General features: G+C 41.1%; 1 protein-coding gene across 2 annotated transcripts in view; it reads right to left on the reverse strand.

Moving 5' to 3' along the window:
* Positions 1 to 1,986: 1,986 nt before the first annotated feature.
* Positions 1,987 to 26,005, reverse strand: part of ASNS (asparagine synthetase (glutamine-hydrolyzing)) — an 88,129-nt gene continuing 64,110 nt past the window's right edge. Inside the window, exons 2-13 of one of the 2 annotated variants that reach the window (XM_052638682.1) lie at positions 24,359 to 24,433; positions 18,391 to 18,662; positions 12,564 to 12,801; positions 9,070 to 9,255; positions 8,705 to 8,806; positions 7,689 to 7,816; positions 6,384 to 6,510; positions 4,996 to 5,102; positions 4,411 to 4,511; positions 3,022 to 3,103; positions 2,780 to 2,935; positions 1,987 to 2,268 (exon numbers count right to left, since the gene is read on the reverse strand). In XM_052638682.1, the coding sequence (XP_052494642.1) occupies positions 2,059 to 2,268; positions 2,780 to 2,935; positions 3,022 to 3,103; positions 4,411 to 4,511; positions 4,996 to 5,102; positions 6,384 to 6,510; positions 7,689 to 7,816; positions 8,705 to 8,806; positions 9,070 to 9,255; positions 12,564 to 12,801; positions 18,391 to 18,639 (1,686 nt within the window). In that variant the 5' untranslated portion in view covers positions 18,640 to 18,662; positions 24,359 to 24,433 and the 3' untranslated portion in view covers positions 1,987 to 2,058. Of the gene's footprint in view, positions 2,269 to 2,779; positions 2,936 to 3,021; positions 3,104 to 4,410; positions 4,512 to 4,995; positions 5,103 to 6,383; positions 6,511 to 7,688; positions 7,817 to 8,704; positions 8,807 to 9,069; positions 9,256 to 12,563; positions 12,802 to 18,390; positions 18,663 to 23,240; positions 23,332 to 24,358; positions 24,434 to 26,005 lie in introns of those variants that run through there. The other variant, XM_052638683.1, reaches the window with a different exon arrangement.

Raw genomic sequence — 26,005 nt, forward strand, 5'->3', positions numbered from 1 at the left:
GGCTATTGTAAATAGTGCTGCTTTGAACATTAGGATGCATGCATATTTTTGAAGTAGAGTTTTCTTCAAATATATGCCCTGGAGTGGGATTGCTGGATCATATGGCAAATATTTTTCACTGAAGAACCTCCACACTGTTCTCCATAGTGGCTGCACCAATTTACATTCCCACCAACCCACCAAAAGGGTTTCCTTTCCTTTACACTCTCTCTAGCATCTGTTATTAGTAGACTTTTTAATACTGGCCATTCTGACCAGTGTGAGGTGATATCTCATTGCAGTTTTTATTTGCATTTCTCTAATAATTAACGGTGTTGCCCATTAGCCATCTGAATGTCTTCTTTGGAGAAATATCTAATTAGATCTTCTGCCCATTTTTCAATTGGGTTGTTATTTTGGAAATTAGGCCCTTGACCACTGCATCATTTGCAAACATCTTCTCCCATTCCATAGGTCATCTTTTCATTTTATGGTTGTCTTTGCTGTACAGAAAGCTTGTATGTTTGATTAGGTCCCACTTGTTTCTTTTTGCTTTTACTTCTATTACCTTGGGAGACTGACCTAAGATGACATGGGCACAATTTATGTCAAAGTATCTTTAAAGACTGTAAAAATAAGCGAAGGCCTATAGCTCACCTTCAACAGTGTCCAGTTTCCAACTTACTGGCTAAATTCCTGGCCTACTCCCTCTTCCCATCAAGCATTCTTGTATATACCTGTGCACCAGGAGTTTCTCCTTCAAAAATTTCTAATAACTAAACTCACCTTTAAAATAGATTTCACAATCCTGTCCCTAAACAACCAATGAGCATTCAAATGAAAATTGACCTGTTCATTGTTACATTTTCTCTTCCTCCAACTGGGTTCAGAATGCTTTTCCCTTTTATGAGAAATACGTGGCTCTACAACAGGGCTTGGTAAACTATGGCCTATGGGCTGAATCTAGCCCACTGCTTCTTTTTCTAAGTTTTAATAGAACACGGCCATGCCCATGTGTGTGCCTATCATGGCCTTGCCTCCGAGTTTCCACACCATCTGTGACTGCTTTTACACCATAGTGGCAGAGCTGAACAGCTCCAACAGAGGTCTGTAAGTCCTAAAACATTTACTGTCTAGCCCTGAAAAAGCCTGCTGACTCCCAATTTACAACAATAGTTACAGAAGAGATGTCAGATCAACAGAATAAAACGTAAATTACTTATCCGTGAATGAAAAAAGTTGCCTGATGTGTCAGCAAACAAAGAATATTGCAGCCATTAAGCTATCAGCCATCCGCCACCCAACTGTACACCCTGAGGGGTTCACGATGGAGAAAAGCAGGATATCGGCCCTTGACAGTTGAGGTGCACACCAAAGGAATCATTTCAGTGAGGCCAGACTCTTGCATCTCCCCATACCTGGAAAAGCGCTACGTTCATTAACTTGAGATGCCTGGGTTTCCACTAGTCATCTGTTGATATGCCAGACTACTTGGCCTTTGTTGCAGAAACTCCTGTATATCCTACCCCTTCCCTTACCTCTTTAGAGTGGTCCCTCAGAGCCATCTGAGAGGCTGTCTTCGGGGCTTAAGTCAGAGACTCCACCTAATAAAACATAATTCTCAGCTTTTAGGCTGTGCAGTTTCCAGTCAACCTATTTTACAAAACAGAGCTGTCCAAGTCTTACAAGTCACTCACCTCTCCAGAGTGTAACTAGCCAGCTGTTGGGAATGCAGAGAGAACCAAGGGAAGAAGCCAGAGGAGGACCACACTCACATGCAGCAAGGACCATAAGGATGCCCTGCTGGCATGAGACCCAGAAGTCCTCTACAGGAGAGGCTGTGTGAGGTCTCCCAGCCATCAGATGGTTTCCCTTCTCCGATCTCACTCTCTACCTTCCTGTGATACAGTAAAAGCTGTTCACCTTCTACCTATCTCTGGTCACGGGGCTGTATGAATATAAATGATTATAGCAAAGTCTCGGATTTAAGACTTTTATTTTGCACTTCCTGCCCTCAAGACCCCTACCCTTCACAAGGAGGAGAAATGATTACTTTTGACTCCAGGGCTCAGCGAGTGCCTAAGCTTTGGCAGCGGCCTTGTAGTGGGTCAGAGTGCGGGCAGAAGGATCCGTGGCGCTGGTCCACCTGGGCATCCAGTAATGGGGCAGCCAGTCGGCACGGCCCGGGTAGTGGTTTTCAAAGATCTGACGGTAGTAATAGCCTTCTTTTGTTTTGGGGGTGTTGATGGGAAATTTCTGGGCTGCGCTTGCCATCGCTGCATCATCAACCTGCAAGAGTAACAGGACAGAAGTGAAATGGCCTTATAAATGGCACAGAAATATCTGTACTTAATCTGGTTTCACAAAAACAAAAATCAAACAAAAAAAAGAAAAGACATCTCTGAATACTGAGAGACTCTTTTAATCCCTTAGAAAACGCTAAAATACCCTACTGTACATAGCTGCAGTGACCTTTCAGGAACATTCACACGCATAGTTCTCCAAAGTGGTGGCTCTAAGCATTTGATTCTTTTGTGCGTAAGTCTGGCACCCAACAGGTGCCCCAAAATGTGTAAGATAAAAGTCAGAGGGGACCACTGAGTCTCCTCTCTGTATTCTAGATGCTACTTATAATCCTTCATACTACTTAATTTTTACAGAATCCTTGAAATTTAAAAGAGGTATTATTTATAGGGAATCCCTCCTACAGTCACAAAACATTTACATTAAATACAAAATGAACAGTGATTACAACTTTGCATCCAATTGTCTTATTCCATAAAATATACTTTTATGATACCTGATGTTCAATATAGTCCTGTAAAATCCTAAACCAAGAATTTTTAACTGAGGTTATTCCATCACTGAAGGCTTCTTTTGGTCGCCAGAGAATCTCTTTAGGTATCAGATTGGAGTCCTCAAATGTCTCTCTCAGGAGATGCTTTTCTATCCCATTCTGACATGAAAACGAAAGGAGTATCAGTAAAAGTTCTAAATATGACCAGTATCAATGGACAGTTTTTACTAAGTTGATTTACCCACCTTGGGAACTCTCATATCTGGTGGCAGAGACAAGTAGTAGGAAGAAAAGCGATGATCCAAGAAAGGGACTCTCAATTCAAGGCTTAAAAAGGAAAAGGAAATCTAAGTCAAAATGGATCTTTAGCACCCGCCAGTTTCGATTATGATTTAGTCTCCTAGGAATTCACCCAGCCTCTAAATGATGTTAAGATCATAAAGTCATTTTTACAGTCCTACATAACTGCCCTACACTAAATGCATGAGTACAAAAACCTTCACTCAAAATATGTATTATGTCGTCTAGGGAGTGAACTACTGGAGAATAATTACTTTTACTTTCCCTTCTGTAATCTATGAAACATCTCAAAAAGCAGAAAAAGAATTATGAGTGATCTGAACATTAAGAATGGACTTTGCCTAGACTTTTCTGAGTCATAGTTTTTTCTAGGTGAGACTACCTATTATCCTATTAAAAACTGTGATGCCAATCTGTGGCTATTATCTACCTGTCCTAACCAGGGTTCAAGAAACAGATGATGTGACCTCTGATGAAGAACGCCATGGACCACTGATTTATACTGAATATGTTATTAATCAATTAGTAATAAAAACATCTGAATTCAGTTCATTCTCCAACCTCCTATTATTTTCTAACCTAAGTGTGACTTGGTAGAAGCAACCAAAAGAGACTGTTTATCACATCCAGTTGTTATTATTGTTTAGTCACTAAGTTGTGCCTGGCTCTTTTGCGACCTCATGGACTGTACCCAACCAAGCTCCTCTGTTCATGGGATTTCCCAGGCAAGAATGCTGGAGTAGTGGGTTGCCATTTCCTTCTCCAGGGGATCTTTCTGACCCAGGGATTGAACCTGCCACTCCAGCATTGGGCAGGGGGATTCTTCCCATCAGGGAAGCCCCATCACATACAGTTAAGAGTCTTTAAATGACCAGCTTTAAAAAATGGTAACTTTCAATAATCAGAAATGATACCCAAGAAACTTATTTTATAAGCTAATCAAATCTCTTGCATCTTCACTTCCCTCTCCCCTACATGATTCCCACAGCATCAAACAGACATGGCAAGCAAGCACTAAAGGCTTACTAAACTACATGAAGCTGTATAAGCTTTATTTCTCTTAAAAAGACCCCGAAGAGCTGCAACTGCCTTTCCTCTCAGCTGCCCAGAAGTGGGCAGAATGTTGTTTTCAAGACAGAAACTCCACCTGAAACCACCTATCCACGTACTCTCAGCCTGGCAACACCGCTCTGATTCAGTTTACTCCTTCTGCACTACGAGTCAAGCTTCATCTTTTCTATAAAAGGCATACTTCACAGCATATACTAAATGAAAAGAAAGCCTTTTGTTTCTTGAGGTTATTTTTACAATGACTTCCTAAAATATCAAGATACCCATGGGCCGCAGTAGTTCGATCTGCTCGGAGAACATCAAACAAGTAGAGTTCCCTTAGAAGCCGCTCACTCTCCTCCTCAGCTTTCTCCGGGGAAGGAGCCTGTTTACAAACAGAGCTGAAGTTAAAAATACACCCTTCAAGCTTTGCTTTCGGTACATGAATTTCTTATTTCGTATTCTTGCACACAACTCCAACTCTAAAGGTGAGTAAGACAAAAAGACACCAAAGCTTAGGGAAGAAAGTAAATGCTTTATGAAGTGTGCCTTCCCTTGCTCCAAGACTGCTAGAACCAATAGATAAAATGACAGGTTCACGTTGTCCAAAGCCCGTAAGACAACAGGGGACTAAGAAATACCAGAAATGGGATTCTTATGTTAACTAGTTTTTAAAAGATGGGTATTATCTGACACAATTAAGACTTCTTTCTCACCCAAACAAATACAGACAGTATCAGATTTTCTCAAATGCCTCACAAAATACTCCAAGTGTTACTGTTATATCAAAAAGAGACAAGAGAAAGTGGTCAAATAATTCATACTTTTCTTCCCCTGGGACCAATATCCTTCCCTTTGAGAATGCGTACCTTGTGAAAATATATATAACCCTGCGTAAGTTCATCTGAACCTTCTCCAGAGAAGATCACCACGCTATCTGTGTTCTTCCGAATGTACTTAGAAATTAAGTACATACCTTAAACAAGAGACAGAAATTACTGTTAATGTCCACATAACCCTCTACTAAAAATGCCGAAAATGGCGGCAAGCTTTGCTATTAGTTTAGACTCTGTTATTGTGAAGTAGTTTGCAAAATAATGACCTTTTATCTACAGTGCAACCCACTTCTATGTACTTAATCTAAAAGTTGTACTGCTGTGATAACATAGCCCTTTCATAATTTTATATATAGGTTTTAAAATATTCCCACTTTCAGACCAAGAATGTCTATCTGAAAATTTTGCTAAACAATGTTAAAAACACTAAAAAAATTCTGCTGAACAATGACTCAAATGTCTTAAATTTGATAACTCTCACACTAGGATCACTACATGAAAATAATAAGTTGGGGTTTTGGTAGCTTAATTTTAATTTGGGGCTTCTTCCCTCATATTTACTCCCCATTCAGCGTATTTCAAATACAGCAAAGCATGTTAAAAGATGCTAGTTGGTCCTGTTCCACGGCCCTGTAAACTAGTATTTGTTCTTGGGTTTTTTCATTATCACCACCCTAGTGATACTTTTTAGATCTTTTCCCCTAATCTCCTTCACCAATGAAATATTAGTACCAGAAATACTGTATATCTAAGTACTTTGGAAAGCCAGAAACCACTGTGCTACCTAAGATTTTTGCCCTTCAAGAAAGCATTTTTGCTCCTTTGGGAGAGAGAGCACCCCAGTGATGTTACTGCGAAGTTTAAAGCATGAGAATCCAGACTCTAAACTTTGCAATGGAATCCTATTGGACTCTGAGTTCCTTAAAAGAGAGGTGTGTCAAAGCCAATAGCGTTTAGCAGCTCAGCAATATTTGGCCAGTCTGATTTGGAGTATAATTATGATCTCAGTATGTACCCACAGGGCAAAGCAAGTATTTATTCCTAGACAATAATAGTTATTGATGGACTATTTACCAAAATATATTTAAAACGAGGATTCCTTACAAAAACTAGTTAGAATGTATAGTCCAACAAACTTTTATATAGAAAAACAGGGGGAAAGAGGGTACAGAAAACTACGCATCTACTCTTTGAAGGAATATAAATAGTGATACCAAAATGTGGAAGTTTAACTATATATACTTAATTCTTAAGGAATTAAGAAATTCTTAAATGTTTTGTCTTCAACAACTGCTGACACAGGAATTTTACCTGAGTTCATGCATGAGTATTGTTCTTTGAACAACTGCTTGAAATAGTAGCTTTTAAACCTTACACTCTTTTCAGTATTAAAATATTTTGGGGATCATAAAATACCTTACCTACTGAAGCACGGACTGTTGTAATATCGTAAGTTTCCAAGGAAAATATGACTTCATCCAGGACCTGAATGCCTTCCTCAGAGTTAAAGAGGACTTCATGGTGTTCGCTCCCAATATGATTTGCCACCTGATAACATAAAGAAATATGCATATGCCTGGTTTTCAAAGAAAAGGACTAATCTTTCAAGAAAAAACTGTGGTTTTTTTCGGCCATTTCATATAGTATGTGGGATCTTAGGTCCCTGACCAGGGACCAAGCTCATGACCCTTGCTTTGGAAGCTCAGTCTTAACTACTAGACCACCAGGGACGTTCCAGAAAAGGAAAACTCTCAAAAATGAAACAGTAGTTCATAACACATCATGAATTAACAATGGTGGAAAACAAGTAAGACAAACTGAGAGGAAATGATTTCACAGGCCACCACAGTAAGGGGAAATGATTCTCCAGGCCACTGCATACAAGCCCCATTAGTCTGGCTCCCCTGTGTCCCCCAGTGTCTGCCCTCCACTGACCACAAGAGGCAGACCTCCTGTCTGCCCTTCTCTTTCCAAGACTTCACCCCAACAAGCATGGCGTCCACTCCCCTCATGCTGATTTTATCTCCTTTTGGCCCTCCTGCAATGCCTCAGTTTACATCTAGAATCCTACTCCTAAACTAAATGGCCCCTCCCCTCAGTTTTCTCTGGCTCTTGCAGATTCATTCAGCATCAGTCAACTGGCTTTCACACCACTCTTGATCTTTGTCATCCACTCTATGGAAGTTCCAGAGTGGGAACAGGTCTACCACACACTGAATGCGTACAACGTTCTCTTTGCCCACAGTCCTAAATAGTATCTTATAAAGAAACTGAAAAGCAACAAGAACGGCAAACATTCTAAGTACTTACTACACGCTAGGTTCTATCCCACACACTTTATATGAACTATGTAATTTTCACCTCAAAACTGTGCCACAGTAGATATGAGCACTCCCATTACATGAGTGTGGGACTGTGTGCTAAAGCGAAGATTTGAAACCAACAATCAGGCTCCAAAGCCTTCAGCCTTAACCACTCTACTATGCCCTTACTCTTCAAAGGACAGGATTACCATCACTGGGTTTTATGAGGATTGTGTGGCCCACAGAAGATAAAAGTACCCAAAATACAGTGTACAGCACAAGTGATTTTCAATAGGTGTTTCATTCCATTTTAATATATTTAATTCAAAACAATTACCTAAGTCAATACAGCAGCAAAGTATAGAACCATCAATTATTAACACGTCTGTCTTAACCACTTAACAGGAAGAGGCAGTGTCTTACCTTTCTAGCAGCTAGTAAATCGGGACTGTCTTCCATGCCAATCGCAAATGTCTGGAGAGGGTACTGTACTTGGGCCTCTTGTAGCTGCTTCAACAGAGTGGCAGCAACCAAACTGGAATCCAAGCCACCTGTGAGCGAGAAAGAAAGTGTGGTGGTTACGGGCCTTACTTAAGAGAGGAGCAGAGGTGATTTACATTCCTCCCAAGCACCAAGATTAGAGTTTTGCCTTTAAAATCCCCAAGTTGTATAAACTGAAAATCACCTTGAGTAAGAAAACTCTAACAGTTAACCTGTCATAATAGTAACTGTACTCAAACTGGTTAAAAGCCACTGTGCCAAAGAATTGATGCTTTTGAGCTGTGGTGCTGGAGAAGACTCTTGAGAGTCCCTTGGACAGGAAGGAAATCAAACTAGTCAATCCTAAAGGAAATCAACCCTGAATATTCATTGGAAGGACTGATGCTGAAGCTCCAATACTTTGGCCACCTGACGCGAAGAGCTGACTCATTGGAAAAGACCCTGATGCTGGGAAAGACTGAGGGCAAGATGAGAAGAGGGTAACAAAGAAGGAGATGGTTGGATGGCATCATGGACTCAATGGACATGAGTTTGAGCAAACTCTGGGAGATAGTGAAGGACAGGGGAAGCCTGGTGTGCTGCAGTCCATGGGGCTGCAAAGAGTTCGACACTACTTAGTGAGTGACTGAACACCAACAAAAAACACTACACATTCTAGGGCTTACATCAAGACTGTGGAGTAGGAGGACATGAACATTCTAAAACATGTTTACTAGCTCACTCATGCCAATACAATTATAGTATAACTTTATGTTGCTGTATTATTTTGAATATTGAAAGCAACTTACAGAAAACTTTTTCATCCTGTAATGGAGGAAAGGTTGAATCAATAGTATTTTAAGTAATAAGTATTTTATAGTCTAAGCCTCCAGGATCATTATAAATCATTTAAATTACATATGCATAAAATGTAATTAGATTTTTTAAGCTGACTTCACCTGATAAAAGGCAGCCAATCCTTCTGTCCGTCATCAAACGTTTCTTAACGGCATTGTCGAAAAGAATCCGGAGGTTGCTCTTCACAGTTTCTATCTCAAAACCTATTAACATATAAAGGAAATGAAACAGCTGCAGAAAGGTCTGGGCTGAATTATTTATTGAAACAGGTATGCAATCATCCACCTCTATCACGGTGGCATTTGCTCAACAGTGAAGCAGGCCAAATTTCAGTGTGTCATCACCTTCAAGTTAAAAAGGAAACAGATTTGCAAACTGATGTCATTTCAATGATGTGAGAGTACAGTTTTCCTGTACTCTCGGGGCGAGAGGTGGGGAACAGGTGGATGGGCATCTGCTCTCTCACCTGGGAAGAGTTTCTCCACGTTGTCATACAGGGCATGCAGAGGCTCGTCTCTACAGTGATGGTATTTCACCATTTCCACCGATGCTACTTTGCCATTTGGCTTTAAGTCCAAAACTTCATAATGTCCTGGCGAAAAAGGCTCCACTTTTAAAAAAGGAGTCATGGAGTGCTTCAAGTTAACAAGTCCTACAAAATCAAAAAGATAAATTTATTCAAATGAGGATAATACTTCATAGTAACTTTCATGTCTAAATTCCTCTTTATTTTCTCTTTTTAATACAAATACAATGTTCACTGCATAAGCAAAATAGGAAAAATATAATTACCTCAAACCCTACTAGAAAGGTAATAGTGTACAGAGATATACAGAAAAATTACACTGATTTCTAATAATTTAAGGCAATAAGAAAACCTCCAATGTTTAATTTCTTTTCCCTAGCTGGAATTTCTGATTTTAAAAAATCTATTTTCTTTACTAAGCAAACAAAAGATACATTTATTAAACAAAATGATGGACTTGAAATTTAATTTTATGATACCCTGGCAGTTATTTGTCATCCCTGAGTTATTTTTAAAAAAACAGCTATGGTTCTCCGTCCTTTAATAAGCAAAATGATCCACTGTTAAGGTGCTTTAAACTCAGATATCCCTTATGTAGTTATTACATACTGTGTGTGAGTTAAATGTTATAATTTAAAGTTTTACTGTAAATAGTAACAGCCTGTCTACATAGAATACTTATGATGTACAATTTGAGTTTGTTAACCCAGGATTCTACTGTGTAGTATGGAATTCAAACAGCAAATGAGATCCAGATCTTACCACCCACCAGGAAACCTCAAGTGAGGCACACAGCCCCTGCGGAAGTTGAGGGGCAATTACAATTTAAAGCACCAGGACCAAATGAGTTTTAGATAGTCTATTCTGGAAGCACTGAGAAAGGAAAACTGCTGTAGTACCCCAGATGAGACCTGTTGTTTAGAAAAGGGCAGTTAAAGATGTAAAAAAAAATTACAAGTCAAGAAATTTCAGAGGGTAAACTGGATGTGAGACTATATTCCATATCAAGGTTATCAGAGACAGCGTGGAAGTAAGGACTCTATTTTTCCCTTGTGTTCTTTGCTGGGCTTCCCTAACAGCACTTTGGGTGAATAATGTATGTACCTGCTCTTTCTCGTATGATCACATCAAGTGAGAAAGGATTTAAACAATGAAGCAAGAAAGCAGACAAGGGGGTAGGTCACAGTTTAGCATGTCATTGCTGTCTAGCTAGGACATAAACAGTGACTGTCTTCCTCAACTTCACTGTCAAAAAATGATAAATATGATGTACAAGTATTTTCTTCCATTCTGTGGGTTGAGTTTTCACTATCCTGATGGTGTCCTCTCAAGTACAAGAATGTTTAATTTTGATGAAATCCAATTTATCTTTTTTTCCCTTGTTGTTTGTGCTTTTGGTGTCATGTCAAAGAAATCTTTGCAAAATCGAAGGTCATGAAGATTTACCCCATGCTTTCTCCTGAGTTTTATAGTTTCAGTGCTTACTAAAGTTTTAGTTTTACTATAAAGTTTTAGTCGGAGAAGGCAATGGCACCCCACTCTTGCCTGGATAATCCCATGGACGGAGGAGCATGGAAGGCTGCAGTCCATGGGCTTGCTGAGGGTCAGACACGACTGAGTGACTTCACTTTCACTTTTCACTTTCATGCATTGGAGAAGGAAATGGCAACCCACTCCAGTGTTCTTGCCTGGAGAATCCCAGGGACGGGGGAGCCTGGTGGGCTACCGTCTATGGGGTTGCACAGAGTCGGACACGAATGAAGTGACTTAGCAGCAGCAGTAAAGTTTTAGTGCTTACTTTAGTGATCAAATTTTAGAATTTGATCCACTTTGATTTTTATAAATGGTGTGAGGTAATGGTTTAACTGGTTTTGTTTTTTTTTTTTTTTGCATATGTCAACTTGTCCCAACATCATTTGTTGAAAAGACTATTCTTTGTCCATTGAATGGTCCTAATACCCTAACTGACAATCAGTTGACTGCAGATGTATGGATGCACTTCTGGACTCTTAGCTCTATGATCTATATGTCTATCTTTCTGCTAGTACCATACTGTCCTGATTACCCTTGCTTTGTAGTACATTTTGAAGTCAGGAAGGGAGAGTCCTCCTACTTTATTCTTTATCAAGATTGCTTTGGTTATTCTGAATCCTTTGCAATTACCTAAGGATTTCAGAGTCAGCTTGTCAATTTCTACAAAGTAATCACCTGGGATACTGACAGAGATCATGTTGAATGTGTAGATCCATTAGGGGAGTCTGTGCCAACTTAATAATGTTAAGTTTTCAATGCATGATCATGGGATGCTTTCCAATTTCTTTAGATCTTCTTTCAACAATGTTTTACAGTTTTCAGCATGCAGTTTTGTACTTCTGTTACATTTATTCCAAATATTTTATTCTTTTTAATGCTATTTATAAACATAGAGTAAATCATGTGATCACTCCTAGGTATATACCCAAGAAAAATGAAACCACACAAAAACTTGTACCCAAATATGTAGAGAAGCATTATTCATAAAAGCCAATTGTCCATCAACTGACAAAACAATAAACAGTGGATGAACAGAATGTGGTATATCCAGGTAATGGAATATCTTCAGGTCATAAAAAGTAAATAAAAAGAAGTAAATACTGATAACATGTTACAACATAGACAACCCCTGGAAACATTATGCCAAGTGAAAGAAGCCAGTAATGAAAAACCGGACCACATAGGATATGACTCCATTGGTATGTAACGGCCAGAATAGGGAAATCCACATAGAATGACTGGCGGTTGGCTGGGACTGGGGGTGGGGAAGGAGGAAGGAAGACAGGGACAGGGAGTTTAATGCTTAATGAATATAAAGGGATGGGGAGTGACCGCTTAAGAGTACAAGGCTTAGTTTTGAGATGATAAAAAAACAAAATTCTAAATTGACTAGTGTTGGTTGCAGATATCTATGAACATACTAAAAACCACTGAACTGTACCCTTCAAATGGACGAATTGTATGGCATGTAAATTATACCCCAAGAAAGCTGTTTAAAAAGTGCTGAATAAAAATGACTTTGTGGAACAGCCTGGCACGGTGCCACATGCAGTAACTGCAGGACTGGCCAACCTTCCCGTCACCATGTGACACAGGGAAACTTGGAAACACACATGGGACCAAACCAGATGCAGGACCTATTAGCACAACAAAAATTATATGACTTTACTACAGATCTATCCTGTAAGGATCACAGAATTTTAAGTGCTAAAAAGGAGACTCCAGCTCCGTGGTTTAAAAAAAAAAAGGAGGCCTAGAAACTCCACGACTAACATAGTCACTTATAAAAAATTGGGTTGCCCCATTTGTATATATGGATTGGATTAGATTTGTAAATATGGTCTAAAGAAAACACGGAATCGGGATAATAATGAAAAACCACAGAAAAACTCTATCATTACCTTTAGCTTCTGAACACACGGCCAAAAACCCATCTTCTGTCATGGCTTTAAACAAAGGTCTCACTCCGTAGGTATCTCTGCCCAAGAACACTTTCTTATTGGCAGTATCCAGTAAAATAAACGCAAATACTCCATCCAGCATACAAACTGTTTGTTCAATTCCTCCTTTGTCATAAAGATGAAGGATTATTTCACCATCCACTTTGGTCTGGTATTCAAATTCAAAATGGTGTTGCAGCTTAAGGAAACAATAGCAAAATGAAAATGTTATAGAATCCTGTGCTTTCACTAATTTTTTTTTTTTTATTGCAAAGTTGCTTCAGCATTTTTGTGCTCTATAATTTTGTGTACCTTAGTGATGTGATTTAAAAGAATCATGCCATTATCAAAATATAGCTTGTTTGAACTCAGAATCAAATTGTAACATAAAGCTAAGCCCATGAGAACTTTAGGCGCATTCTGATAACTAGAAGACAAAGATAATGTGCCTCTGTATTATATGGAGGGATGGAAATGGATATTATATACATACGATATATGCAATACACGTGTAGTTGTTGTTGCTTAGTCGCTAAGTCACGTCCAGCTCTTCTGTGACCCCCTGGACTGTAGCCCACCAGGCTCATCTGTCCATGGGATTTCCAAGGCAAGAATACTGGAGTGGGTTGCCATGCCCTTCTCCAGGGGATCTTCCTGTCCCAGGGATAAAAACCTACATCTCCTGCATTGGCAGGAGGATTCTTTATTGCTGAGCCACTGGGGAAACCCAATACATGTGTATTTACATAAGTAGGTAAGTTAAGTAAATAGACTGTCCAGGTGTCATGACACTAAAAAATGTGTCCTCTGAAACACTTCCTATGAAAACAGAAAGCAATGGACGATTCCATCACGATGATGGAGACAAATAGTCCAAAACAAAGTTGCTGGCCCTGGGGAGGTCTACAGCATCCCATTCTTCCACATTAGGCATTAAGGCTACTTCTCAGGGACGGACGAAATGATGATGTTGAAGCTTTATTCATCCACCTCCTCCTGGGGAACAACAAAGATACCATCACACCCACCACACGTAGAGAGGGTTTCATTAAATCAGGCCCAAGCTCCTGTGGCTCTCCGTTACCACTGGTAAATCGTGAGGGTGTGAAGTTCTCAGTGTGTCCCTCTCTCTTTGTACTTACTCATATTTTTGGCTGATAATAGAGAAGAGGTTCACATAAACAAAATCAAATGGAAATGCTGGGTAGATTTGAACACTTAGAACATGTTTTTAAAATTTAAGAAGTCTCTATGCTTGAATGACCTGAAAAGCATGCTTCACAACAACACTCACTCTTTAATTTCTTAACCTTTTGCCTAAAAGCTTAGAACTGTCCAAAGATGGGCTCTGGCCACTTTCAGTGACCACGAAGTCACCTCTTGGTCACCTCTCCCCCCTCTGAGAGACTGTGTGTGGTGATCTCTGTCACGAGGAGGTAGGGGTTGCAGAGGGTCTTCTGCTCACCCTTTTGGGCTTATTAAGTACCTGCAGGATAAATAAGCCTACAACACTTGATGACTTTTAGCCAGCAACAGCTTCCAACCTACCCTCCACGACCACCCCATCACCATGGCTCTTTGGCCTAAAGCTCACAGGTAGTTTTTTGGTTCATGATTCACATGTACACTGCCAACTCTCTTGAAGCCCCCAATTCCCTGCCACCATCCAGCTATCACACTGTCGTTTGACGTGCTGGCTGCAGCTTTCTGAAGTGCTCCCCTCCGCGAGAGGGCCTTCTCTCTGCCCAGCCTGCACTCATACTCTTCTCTCTGATGGGTCTCCATCCACTCCCAACACACTGCTGGCTATATTTTGCAGTAAATTTTATTTTTATCATAAAAGGGGGACTTTGAAGCTTACGCTGAAGAATTTTTTACATAAGCCTAAAATGTCGGTTCTACTCTTTAGACAGATTTTAGCTGTTTGCGTTGGATAACCTGAAAGATGGGAAGAAGCAATGGGACTTCTCTGCTTCTGAAAATACAATGTACTTGGCTAATTTAGAAGAAAAAAATGTTTTCAAAATATTTAACTTTTTAACGTGTTCACAAAATACACAAAAGTAGCTATGTTGTTCAAGGAAAGCTGGGCATTTCCTATCTCATTTGAGGGGAAAGTCAGGCCACTACTATGATACAACTTAGCATTCTCACATATATGGTACTAACTTGGCTTAGAAAGGAAGTTGTTTATGTTGGTTTTCGTTTGTTTGTTTTGTTTTGTGGCCACACCTCTTGCATGTAGGATCTTAGTTCTTGGACCAGGGACCAAACCCACTCTGTGCAGTGGGAAGCACAGAGTCTTAAACACTGGACCACCAGGGACTTCCCAGTAAGGAAGTTTTAACTGCTTCCTCCCTCTATTCCCACTAGTTACAAAGTCCATTTTTACCTTTCCTGTTCCATTTCACTTCCAAGCTCCATGAAAATGATGTCTGGTGTATAGTAGGCCTTAATTAAGTACAAGAAAGAAAGTGAAAGTGAGAGTGAAGTCACTCAGTCGACTCCGACTCTTTGCGACCCCATGAACTGTAAGCCACCACGCTCCTCTGTCCATGGGATTTTCCAGGCAAGAGTACTGGAGTGGGCTGCCATTGGCTTCTCCAGAGGATCTTCCCAACCCAGGGACCTAACCCAGGTCTCCCACATTGTAGGCAGACGCTTTACCATCTGAGCCACCAGGGAAGTCCAAATACAAGAAAGGAACTTGTTAAATAACTATCTGTGTGTGTGTTTGTACGTGTAGTGGGCAATAGCCCCTGTTGTGCTCAGCTTGTTCAGTTGTGTCTGACTCTGTGCAACCCCATGGACTGCAGCCTGCCAGGATCCTCTGCCCATTAGTGGAATTTTCCAGGCAAGAATACTGGAGTTGGATGCCATTTCCTACTCCAGGAGATCTTCCCAACCCAAGAATCAAACCCACATCTCTTGCATCTCCTGCTTTGGCAGGCGGACTCTTTACCACTAGCGCCACCTGGGAAGCCTTAAATAATTGTAATGATTCTTCAAATGAGAAGCATTTTCCTTGAAGTATTCCTATAAGTGAACTAAGTGGACAACAAACAATGGCTAAAGCTGTTCTTTAGAGATAAACATGACCAGAGGATGACTAAAATATAAATCCCTACTCATGAATGAAAGTCCATCCTCTAGGAAATCAATCCTGAATATTCACTGGAAGGACTGATGCTGAAGCTGAAACTCCAATACTTTGGCCACCTGATGCAAAGAACTGACTCATTTAAAAAGACCCTGATGCTGGAAAAGACTGAAGGTGAGAAGAGAAGGGGACGACAGAGGATGAGATGGTTGGATGGCATCACCGACTCAATGGACATGAGTCTGAGTAAACTCCAGGAGTTGGTGATGGACAGGGAGGCCTGGAATGCTGCATTTCATGGGGTCGCAAAGAGTCAGCCATGACTAAGCGACTGAACTGACTGACTCATGAATGACAGGAACATATCACGAAGGCTCAAAAAGTACCCAGAAACATCACAACCAAATGTATAAACCCTGAATGAAATCTGAGTCAAACCAAAACACGGCTATAAATATCAATATGTTCTTGGAACACCTGGTGAAATTTACTATGAACTAAATATTGGAGGGTATTATGGATTCTCAGGAGTTATATAATAGTATTGGTATAAAGTAGAAGAGTGTCCTTCTTAGGAGATGAATGCTTAAACATTTTAAAGTGCCACAGTCTTTGTTGCTGTTGATGTTTAGTCGCTCAGTCATGTCTGAGTCTTTTGTAACCCTATGATCTGTAGTCCACCAGGTTCTTCTGTCCGTGGGGTATCCCAGGGAAGAATACTGGGGTGGGTTTGCCATTCCCTTCTCCAGGGGATCTTCCTGACCCAGGGATTGAGCATTAGCAGGCAGATTCTTTACCACCTAGGTATACTCTAAAGTGATTAAGCCCAGAATTGAATGTCTGTGTAGTACAGACAGAGAGATGAAGCCAAAAAGGCAAAGCATTAGCAGTTATTCAATCCAGGTGCTCTATATTCTGCTATTTTCTATAAATGTGAAATTTTCAAAATTAACAGTTGGGGAGGCAAGTGACAAAAAATAACTTGCCAATTTTAGATCCAAAATTTTCTTATGAAATACTAGCCCCAAATAATTCCATACTGCAGTGCTCTTAGCAAATGTGGCTTCCTCGGGTGAGAATTTTCACACCCTCACCATTCTCATTCTAAGAGTACGCTTTCACCAGATTAAGTGCTTCCTTCTTGCACTCCACTGCATCTGGCTACCTGTCTGTCCCTTGGCTGTGATTAAGACAACTACGCAACAGCACTTTAAGGGCAATCTGAAATGAACTGTTTTCTATTTTATGCTCTACAGTAAACAAGCCTTTTCCACATGCAAATTTCCAAGCCCAGGTGAAACAAAGCCAGCTATTTGGGAGCCATCATCTACTTCCTCTCTAAGAAGTGCAGAGGAGCTGAGAGGGTGGGTGAGTGAGCCATTGGCCACTTTTGCCATCTCTAAAGGTAAACCAGGAATTAGTATGTGAACAATAAAGAAAGCAGGATTGGCCCCGGATAGCTAGATGCATACCGGAAGAAATCATTTCAGCAAGCCTGGACACTCGCATCATCCCATACATAGAAGATCCCTAAATCTCCTCATGCGAGAGATTTTGTTTTCTCTTAACAGTCATCTTTTATTATTCAGATTACCTGCCCCTTGCTGCAAACTTTTATATAGCCTGGCTCCTCAGGATTGGCTCTCTAGGGGTCACCAGAGATACTGTCCTAAGGTTCCCACAGAATAAACCTAACTCTCAACTTTTAGGTCGCGCGTATTTTTTTAGTCGACAGCAGGATCACCCACAAGATATTACATTCTATCCCTGCCTTAAAATCTTCAAATCTCATTGCTCTTAGAGTTACATTCTACTGTCTGTCTTCTTGTTCTGCTTGTCTTGGTCCTGCCCGGCCTCTCCAAGCCCATCTGGGCCACCTGCCCCTTGTTCACTTGTGACACCCCAGGGCTCTACACACGCTGTTCGCTCTGCACGAAATGCTCTTCCCAGCCCTGCCAGTTCACCCTTGTCCATTAGGTCTGAGTTTAAATGACAGTTCCTCAAGAGGCCTTCTCTGACCAACCTGTACTGAAACTGATCTCCCATACCCATCAACTCCAAATTCATTGTTTCATAAAGCTTAGTATATGTATGGGGCTTTTCTGGTGGCTCCTCTGGTAAAGAACCCGCCAACCAATGCAGGAGATGTGAGATTCGGGTTTAATCCCTGGGTCAGGACAATCCCCTGGAGAAGGAAATGGCAACCTGCTCCAGTATTCCTGCCTGGAAAATTCCATGGACAGAGGAACCTGGCGGGCTACAGTCCATGGGGTCACAAAGAGTCGGACATGACTGAGCGCACAAGAACACAAGTATATGCACAATGATTTTTTTTGTCTGCTCCTTAATAGAATAAACTCCAGTAGTATGCAGACCTACCTCTCATATTTATTACTGTAGCCCTGGTGCCTAACATAGGTTATAATTAATATTCAAATTAATAATAGGAAAAAAAGATTCTTAAGAGCTAAAAACCTGAAATGGAATCTTCATTTATTGTTTGGTGACCAAGTCATTCTACCTCTTCGTGCATCTGTGCCCTGTTTATCTATATATAATTGGAGCAAGTGAGAAGGAACATGGGAAGTGGTTGAAAAGTAAAAAACACTAAACAAAATAAAATTATTATAATCAACTATCTCTGACATTTAATCACATCCAGATAGCTTCTGGTTTTATTCTGTTTACCTTCTTGTGGTTGTAGATTTCACCGTTGTAACAGAGCCACAAGTAAGGATATTTCTTCACTCGAATTGGCTGCATTCCAAACAGCTGGTCAACCACCGCCAAGCGGTGAAATCCAAAGCAGCAATTGGTGTACCCATTAACATTTTCAAAACGGAATGCATCCGGACCCCTGTGTGCAATCTTCATAGCACTCAGACACTGAACAGAAAGGCAGTCATCACTGCCAAAGAGCGCCCAAATGCCGCACATGGTGCAATGAAGCTCCGGGTTCTCTATGGAGATAAAAGCAGACCAATTAAATAGTCAACATCCAACCCAAATCTGCATTCAATCTCGATTCCCAAAACTTGCATAAGCCACTTCAAAGCATGAAATATGTTATCTTATCCACAACAATTTACCAGTAGGTTGGCAGGCACAGAGGGTAAGAGAATGATTTAATCTACTTACAAGTATTCAGAAAAGATGAATGACCTTTACATCCAGCCGGCTATTGATATACAGCAGTTAAGCCCCTAGTCAAAGCCTGCTTCCCTCTGACATTATGACTTGGTCAGCTAGAGCTAGCAGTGTTCAGGCCACATTCTGTTTTCTATCCTAGGTTTACACCCAAGACACAGATACACATGCAGACTGGCTCCAGCCCACCCAGAGATCCTAGTCTTCTCTCTTCATCCCAGAAGCTCTGAAAAATCCAAGAGATGCTCCAGCATACTACGATTCCCTCTTAGGTCTTAAGAATAAATGCATCTCTCTTTCTTTCATTTTTTGTTCAATATTTTTGGCTGTGCCATGGGCATGCAGGATCTTGGTTCCCCCACTGCAGATTGCAGCCATGAAATTAAGAGACGCTTGTTCCTTCGAAGAATAGCTGACAAACCTAGAAAGCATATTAAAAAGCAGAAACATCAGTTTGCTAACAAAGGTCCATATAATCAAAGCTATGGTTTTTCCACTAGTCATGTACAGAAGTGAGAGTTGGACCATAAAGAAGGCTGAATGCTGAAGAATTGATACTTTTGAATTGTGGTGCTGGAGAAGACTCCTGAGAGTTCCTTGGACTGCAAGGAGATCCAACCAGTCCATCCTAAAGGAGATCAGTCCTGGGTGTTCACTGGAAGGACTGATGCTGAAGCTGAAGCTCTAATACTTCGGCCATCTGATGCAAAGAGCCAACTCCCTGGAAAAGACCCTGATGCTGGGAAAGTTTGAGGGCAGAAAAAGAGAGCAACAGAGGATGAGATGGTTGGATGGCATCATTAACTCAATGGACATGAGTTTGAGCAAACTCCAGGTGACAGTGAAGGACCAGGAAGCCTGGTGTGCCGCAGTCCATGAGGTCACCAAGAGTTGGACAGGACTGAACAACTGAACAACAACTAAAACCAGAGATCAAATCCACACCCTGTGCACTCAGTCTGGGAGTCTTAACTGCCAGGGACTGCCAGGCAAGTCCCCTAAATACATCTCTTTACCTGTTCAGTTCAGGTCAATTGCTCAGTCGTGTCTGACTCTTTGCGACCCCATGGACTGCAGTACACCAGGCTTCCCTGTCCATTACCAACCCCCAGAGCTTACTCAAACTCATGTCCATCAAGTCAGTGGTGCCATCCAACCATCTCATCCTCTGTCATCCCCTTCTCCTCCCACCTTCAATCTTTCCCAGCATCAGGGTCTTTTCAAATGAGTCAGTTCTTCACATCAGGTGGCCAAAGTACTGGAGTTTCAGCTTCAGCATCAGTCCTTCCAATGAATATTCAGGATTGATTTCCTTTAGGATGGACTGGTTGGATCTCCTTGCAGTCCAAGGGACTTAAGAGTCTTCTCCAACACCACAATTCAAAAGCATCAGTTCTTCAGGACTCAGCTTTCTTTATAGTCCAACTCTCACATCCATACATGACTACTGGAAAAACCATAGCTTTGACTAGACGGACTTTTATTGGCCGAGTAATGTGTCTGCTTTTTAATATGCTGTCTAGGTTGGTCTTAACAGACATTTAATGGGTAGAAAAGATGATCGTATATACTGCCTAAGTGTAATATTAACATACCTAGATATTGGAAACATTTCACTACTTCTAGCTTGCCGCCAAGTGATTTATTCAAATATTATCAAAGAAATTGTAAAAAGAGAAGAGAAAGCACTATTATCTGATATCCTAGCTTAATGAGAAAAAAAATTTTTTTAAGTTGACAGAGATACAAAATGTTCACCATCAAAATGTTCTAAAGGACCAAACTGTTCTTAAACACTTCTGTCTCAAAGCCACCGTGGTCAAAAAGAAAACAAAGTAGCCTGGACAAACAGAGCAGTATCTCTGGAAAACAACAGGCGGCTGTCTGTGTAGGCCAAGAAGCAAGTAAGTACTTCCTATACAAATACAAATGTTAATTACTTTTCTATTCAAATTCAGTTCTCAGCTGTCAACTCCAAACAGTTACTTTACTCAGGTAAAAATCCAGAACTCTTGGAAACTATTTTGGTATTTTTTAAATGCAAATTTGTAGCAAATGCCTAGATAAATGGCATCAAAAAGTATATAAATATTCAAGTTACATTAATCACTTGGAACAATCCTCTGAAGACATTTCATTCGCATTTAAATGAAACAAAGTAGGTGGGACAAACAGAGCAGTATCTCTGAAAAACAATGTGGTTAATCTTCAAAAGGCCAAAAGAACCATGGCCTTGTTAGGCCTTTTCATGAGACCAGACCAAATTAATGGAAAACTGTATTAAAACTACTTGGAAAGGAAGTATCACATGTTCTATGTGGATCCTTCCAGGCATTTGACCAAATACCCATAATCAGATACAGGAACACCTTTGAGACACTGTCAGTTTGGTTCTTGTAATAAAGCAAGTCACGTGAACTTTTTGGTTTCCCGGTGCATATAAAAGTTTTATTTACACTATAGTGTAGTCTATTTATTAAATGTGCAATAGCATGATGTCTAGCAATGTACATACTATATTTTAAAAATATTGCTAAAAAAATGCTAACCATCATCTGAATCTTCAGCAAGTAGCAAGCTTTTTCCAGTAGAAACTTCAAGGATCACTTGTCACAGATTTCGGTAATAAAATCTTAAGTTACCAAAATGTGACAGACAAGAAGAGCAAATGCTGTTGGGAAATATGGTGCCTATGCAGACTTGCCATGCGCCTTCAATTTGAAGACAAAAAGCAGTACCTGCAAAGCACAACTAACTAGGTATGCTTGGATTTACTTTGAGATTTACTGGGAAAATTCAGTGTGGTTTAAGTGAGTTGCCTATTAATAAGCCATCTACCTCTGACTCTATACCAATAAAAAACAGGCTCTGAAAGTGCTTTGAAAATCACATGAGGTCATTAGTGAATCATTCCCCTAAGTCTTCTTAATGCTATTTAGTGAATCCCACTAATCGTGCTATAGCAATACACTTAAGCACTCAACTGGAGGGAAAAGAGGGATGACAAATGATTGCAAAGCACACATTTCTTCAGTAGGAAAAGCAAATTAAAACTATCACCAATTATTTTTATTGCAATCAGTCTTACTTGCAAACATCCTACTTGGCAAGGCTTTTTCCCACTGCTGTTACCTGTTCCCAGGAATTTTCCATATTTCCTCATAAAAGTCTAAAGCAGTGCTGTCCAATGGAAATGTGAGCCACATATGTAATGTTGAATAAACTAGTAGCCCCGTTAAAAGAGAAAAAAATAAAATTTTAAATAAATTTTAACACAATGTACTGAAAATAGTATTACTATTACTGCAACATGTAAAATCAGCACAAAAATATTGACAAGATATTTTACATTGCTTTTCTCTATTAAACCTCAATCCGGATTAGCCAGCATTTCCCGTTTTCAAATGTGGCTAATTGTTACTGAATGAATACTTAAAGTGCTATGGTGAAGTTTAAGATCTCAGCAACTAACTCCCGCACAACTCCAAGACCTACTAAGTTACCTCTAATGAATCTTACAATAATTTGATCAATCAATGAAAAGGCTGAGTTACTGGTGCTTTTAAATTATTTGTCAAGCACCACGGACAACAGACGGTGAAGAAATAATGCAGGCCACAGGCTTGGGGCGGCGGGGGTGGGGGGTGGGTGGGGGCGGGAAGTGTTCCTTCACTCAAAATAATAACATTTTTGAAGCCCTTCCTATAAAACAGATAACCATTGAGAAAAGCCATGCCAGATTTTTTTGTTTTTGTTTGCCTTTTCCCTGACCGCGCCGCCTGTCATCCCGAACCGATCTCTTCTGGGCAAGATTTGCTCAGCGAGTCACTTGTTGAGTCTTGCAACAAGAGATGGGGGGAAGGGTAGCTAGGAGAAACCGGGTGGAAACCGGAGGTAAGGAGTATCCGAGGCCATGACTGACAGCTGAGCAGACTCTCTGCAGGATCAGAGCCTCGGGAACGCGACTCCCAGCTGCACTCGGACTACGTGCGCCCTCCAGCCCATTCAGGGCAGGACCCTCGAGATGCAGAAATTTCCGCAGGTTTAGACGCAATACAATAACAATAATTAAAAAAAAAAAAGAAAGAAATTTACAGGCGCCAACTTAAACCGCCGCCACCGTCTCTCCGGAGCGGCAGGGCCGCGGTTCTGGGGGCCACGCGACCCCTCTCTTCCAGACCAGCGGAGGTCTTCCCGCCCCAGCGGGCTCCCAGGTGCGCAACAATCGGCCCCGCCTCCCCGGCCTGGCTGGAGCTGCAGCATCCCGGGGTGCCGGGATCCGCGTCTGCCCACCCTTCGGGCGGGCCATGCTGCCGCGCATCTTCCTACCTCTCCCGGGGCGGCCCTGCTGCACGCTGCAAAGGCGCCGCGACCCACGGCTGCCGGCCTACCTGGGCTCCAATGCGGTGGGTGGGCCGGCCCAGCTGCGGCTTGCAGGGTGGGGGCTTTCTCTCACCTCTCACTTTATACCCTCGCGGCTCCTGTAATGCTTGCGGGAAGTTTCATCACTTCTGTAAAGACCAACCAACGCGCAGGGGCGTGGCCCGCGGGGCGTGAAGGCGCTGTAGCCTGGCCAGGACAGGATGCAGAGCGACGGAGGCGGAGGAACGGCTCCCGCGTCTTAAAGCGTTAGTGCCTCTGCTGCAGGATAACCTCACAGGTCTGGCCAGGTACCCCGCTGACACGTAGGATGGCCTTACCTGCTGTTCTGACAATTCATTAAACTTTCGTACCTGGTTTGTTCTTAGAAAAATCATCAGTAATTGATTGCAATATGCCTTCTGCAGCGTATCTTCCTCATGTCCTCAACTGCCAAATCTTTAGCACCTTATTTCTTCCTTACTATAAGAGAGCATCTGATACATAGCTGTGGATACGCATGTATTTGCTAAATTAATAAATACTGAGGCAGATGCCTGGAAGGGTCTCCACCTCTTATTAAATGCAAGTTAGATTTCTTTAGGTTCTTCTACCTCAGACAGAGTTACATTTCTCCTTCCTCTGAGCATATGGCTCAGTGTATTTGTCTTGCGATGGACCGTCAGACGTCGTATGTGGTTGTATTGGCTCTCAACCAGATTGTCACCTTGTTGGCTGTGTCGACTTCTTCACCTTTTGAGTCCCAGCTCAGTGGATACGTGTACTCAATTCGATTCAATTACTCATTACTTGTCGTTGACAAGTTACGCTTTCTGGAAAAGGACTGAGTTCCATTCCAGTCTGAATTTTATGACTTATATAGTAATATGATCATTAAATACGTTCTATAACCTCTTTACATTTCCATCTTTAAAATAAGCAAGTGAGAGACTACTAGGGGTCCTTCCAAATCCTGAAATTTTTAAGTACTAAAGTGATGAGAGTTCTGAAGAGTTATAGCACCCAAGGAGGGAAATCAATTTTTTCATCCCCACATTATCAACTATCTCATCAAAAAACCCCATAGCATTGCAATCTGGTTATTTTTACATTAGACCCAATTAGAAGAATATTATCCAAATTTACACACCTAATAGTTGTGGATCCAGGCTGTGAAGCCATGTTTGTCTGGATCCCCAGGCCTTTTTCTTTTCATCACATCTGCCTGTGGAACAGAATGACAAGAAGATCTGGGTTATACTGGAAATGCTGACAGAGGAGAAAAGGGTTAATATAGCCTCTGTTATTTTTGCTAAACATGAATGATTTCTGTTCAGGACAAAATATATTTTCTAGATTTCATCCCCATTCCTATACTGGATAATTACCCTAAAATTAGACTTTTTCCTATTTATTATCTGCATGGAGACTCACCATTTTAAAGGCACTGTTGAACTTCTACCAGTACTGCCCTCAAATTTATTATGCAGAACCGGGAAAGACATGCCCTCAGAAAAATACATTTAAGGCCTAATACTTCTTTGTAAGATTCAAGTCATGTTGACACATAAAACCAAAATAGATGAGTGGCCCCTAAACCTTTTAAGTACAAAGATTCCTTCTAGAATTTTGTTTAAAAAGGTTCTCTTGATCTGCCCCCACAAGAAGGCAGTGCACTTTTAGTGTCTCTTTGATACAGAAAACATGCTATGATAAAAATAAACAAGGCCCCATGACTTCATAACACTATGATAAATTTGTATTTTATTGGTCACATCAGCACCAAAATAAATTAAGAACTAGTAAAATTACATGTGCAGAGACATACTGAGATCAGACTACAGTCAATGCTTGTCAAGGAAACAGGTTTGATATCCTCACGTAATACATTTCCAACTAGTTCAGTAATTGCCAAGGATATAAATTTCCTAAGAACAGAGCATGTAGTGGACACTAGTTGATGGCAAAGATGATAGAGGACTAAGTTCTTTATTTCCCTGAACTTTTCAGCATCAAATAGACTTTGCTATGTCCTATTCTGTATACTACAGGCTTCCCAGGTGGCTTAGTGTAAAGAATCCTCCTGCCAATGCAGGAGACTTAAGAGATTCAGGTTCAATACCTGGGTGGGGAAGATCCCTTGGAGTAGGAAAAGGCAACCCACTCCAGTATTCTTGCCTAGAAAATCCTATGGACAGAGGAGCCTGGTGGGCTACAGTCCATGTGGTTGCAAAGAGTCAGACTGACTGAGCAACTGAGCACACGCACATATTCTGTTTATTAGTACTATCTCAAACCTAAGGATGGAACCCCACTCCAGTACTCTTGCCTGGAAAATCCCATGGACGGAGGAGCCTGGTAGGCTGCAGTCCATGGGGTCGCGAAGAGTCGGACACGACTGAGCGAATTCCCTTTCACTTTTCACTTTCATACATTGGAGAAGGAAATGGCAACCCACTCCAGTGTTCTTGCCTGGAGAATCCCAGGGACGGGGGAGCCTAGTGGGCTGCCATCTATGGGGTCGCACAGAGTTGGACACGACTGAAGTGACTTAGCAGCAGCAGCAGCAGCAAACCTAAGGACAATTTGGAAAGTAGGTTTTTTACCCACATTTTACAATGTAAAAATAAGAGAAATTGAGGGATTTAGCCAAACACACACTGTTTGAATTAAATCATAAAGAACTGAATCATAATAGTATAAATCCCATTTCCCTTTCCACCTCATCTAGGTAGCAGAAGACAGATACCATTTGATATGTTACCTGGTGTGGTTGGTGGTACTGTACTGGATGTCT

The sequence above is a fragment of the Budorcas taxicolor genome, chromosome 4 (assembly GCF_023091745.1).
Source record: "Budorcas taxicolor isolate Tak-1 chromosome 4, Takin1.1, whole genome shotgun sequence".
Classification (NCBI taxonomy): Eukaryota; Metazoa; Chordata; class Mammalia; order Artiodactyla; family Bovidae; genus Budorcas; species Budorcas taxicolor.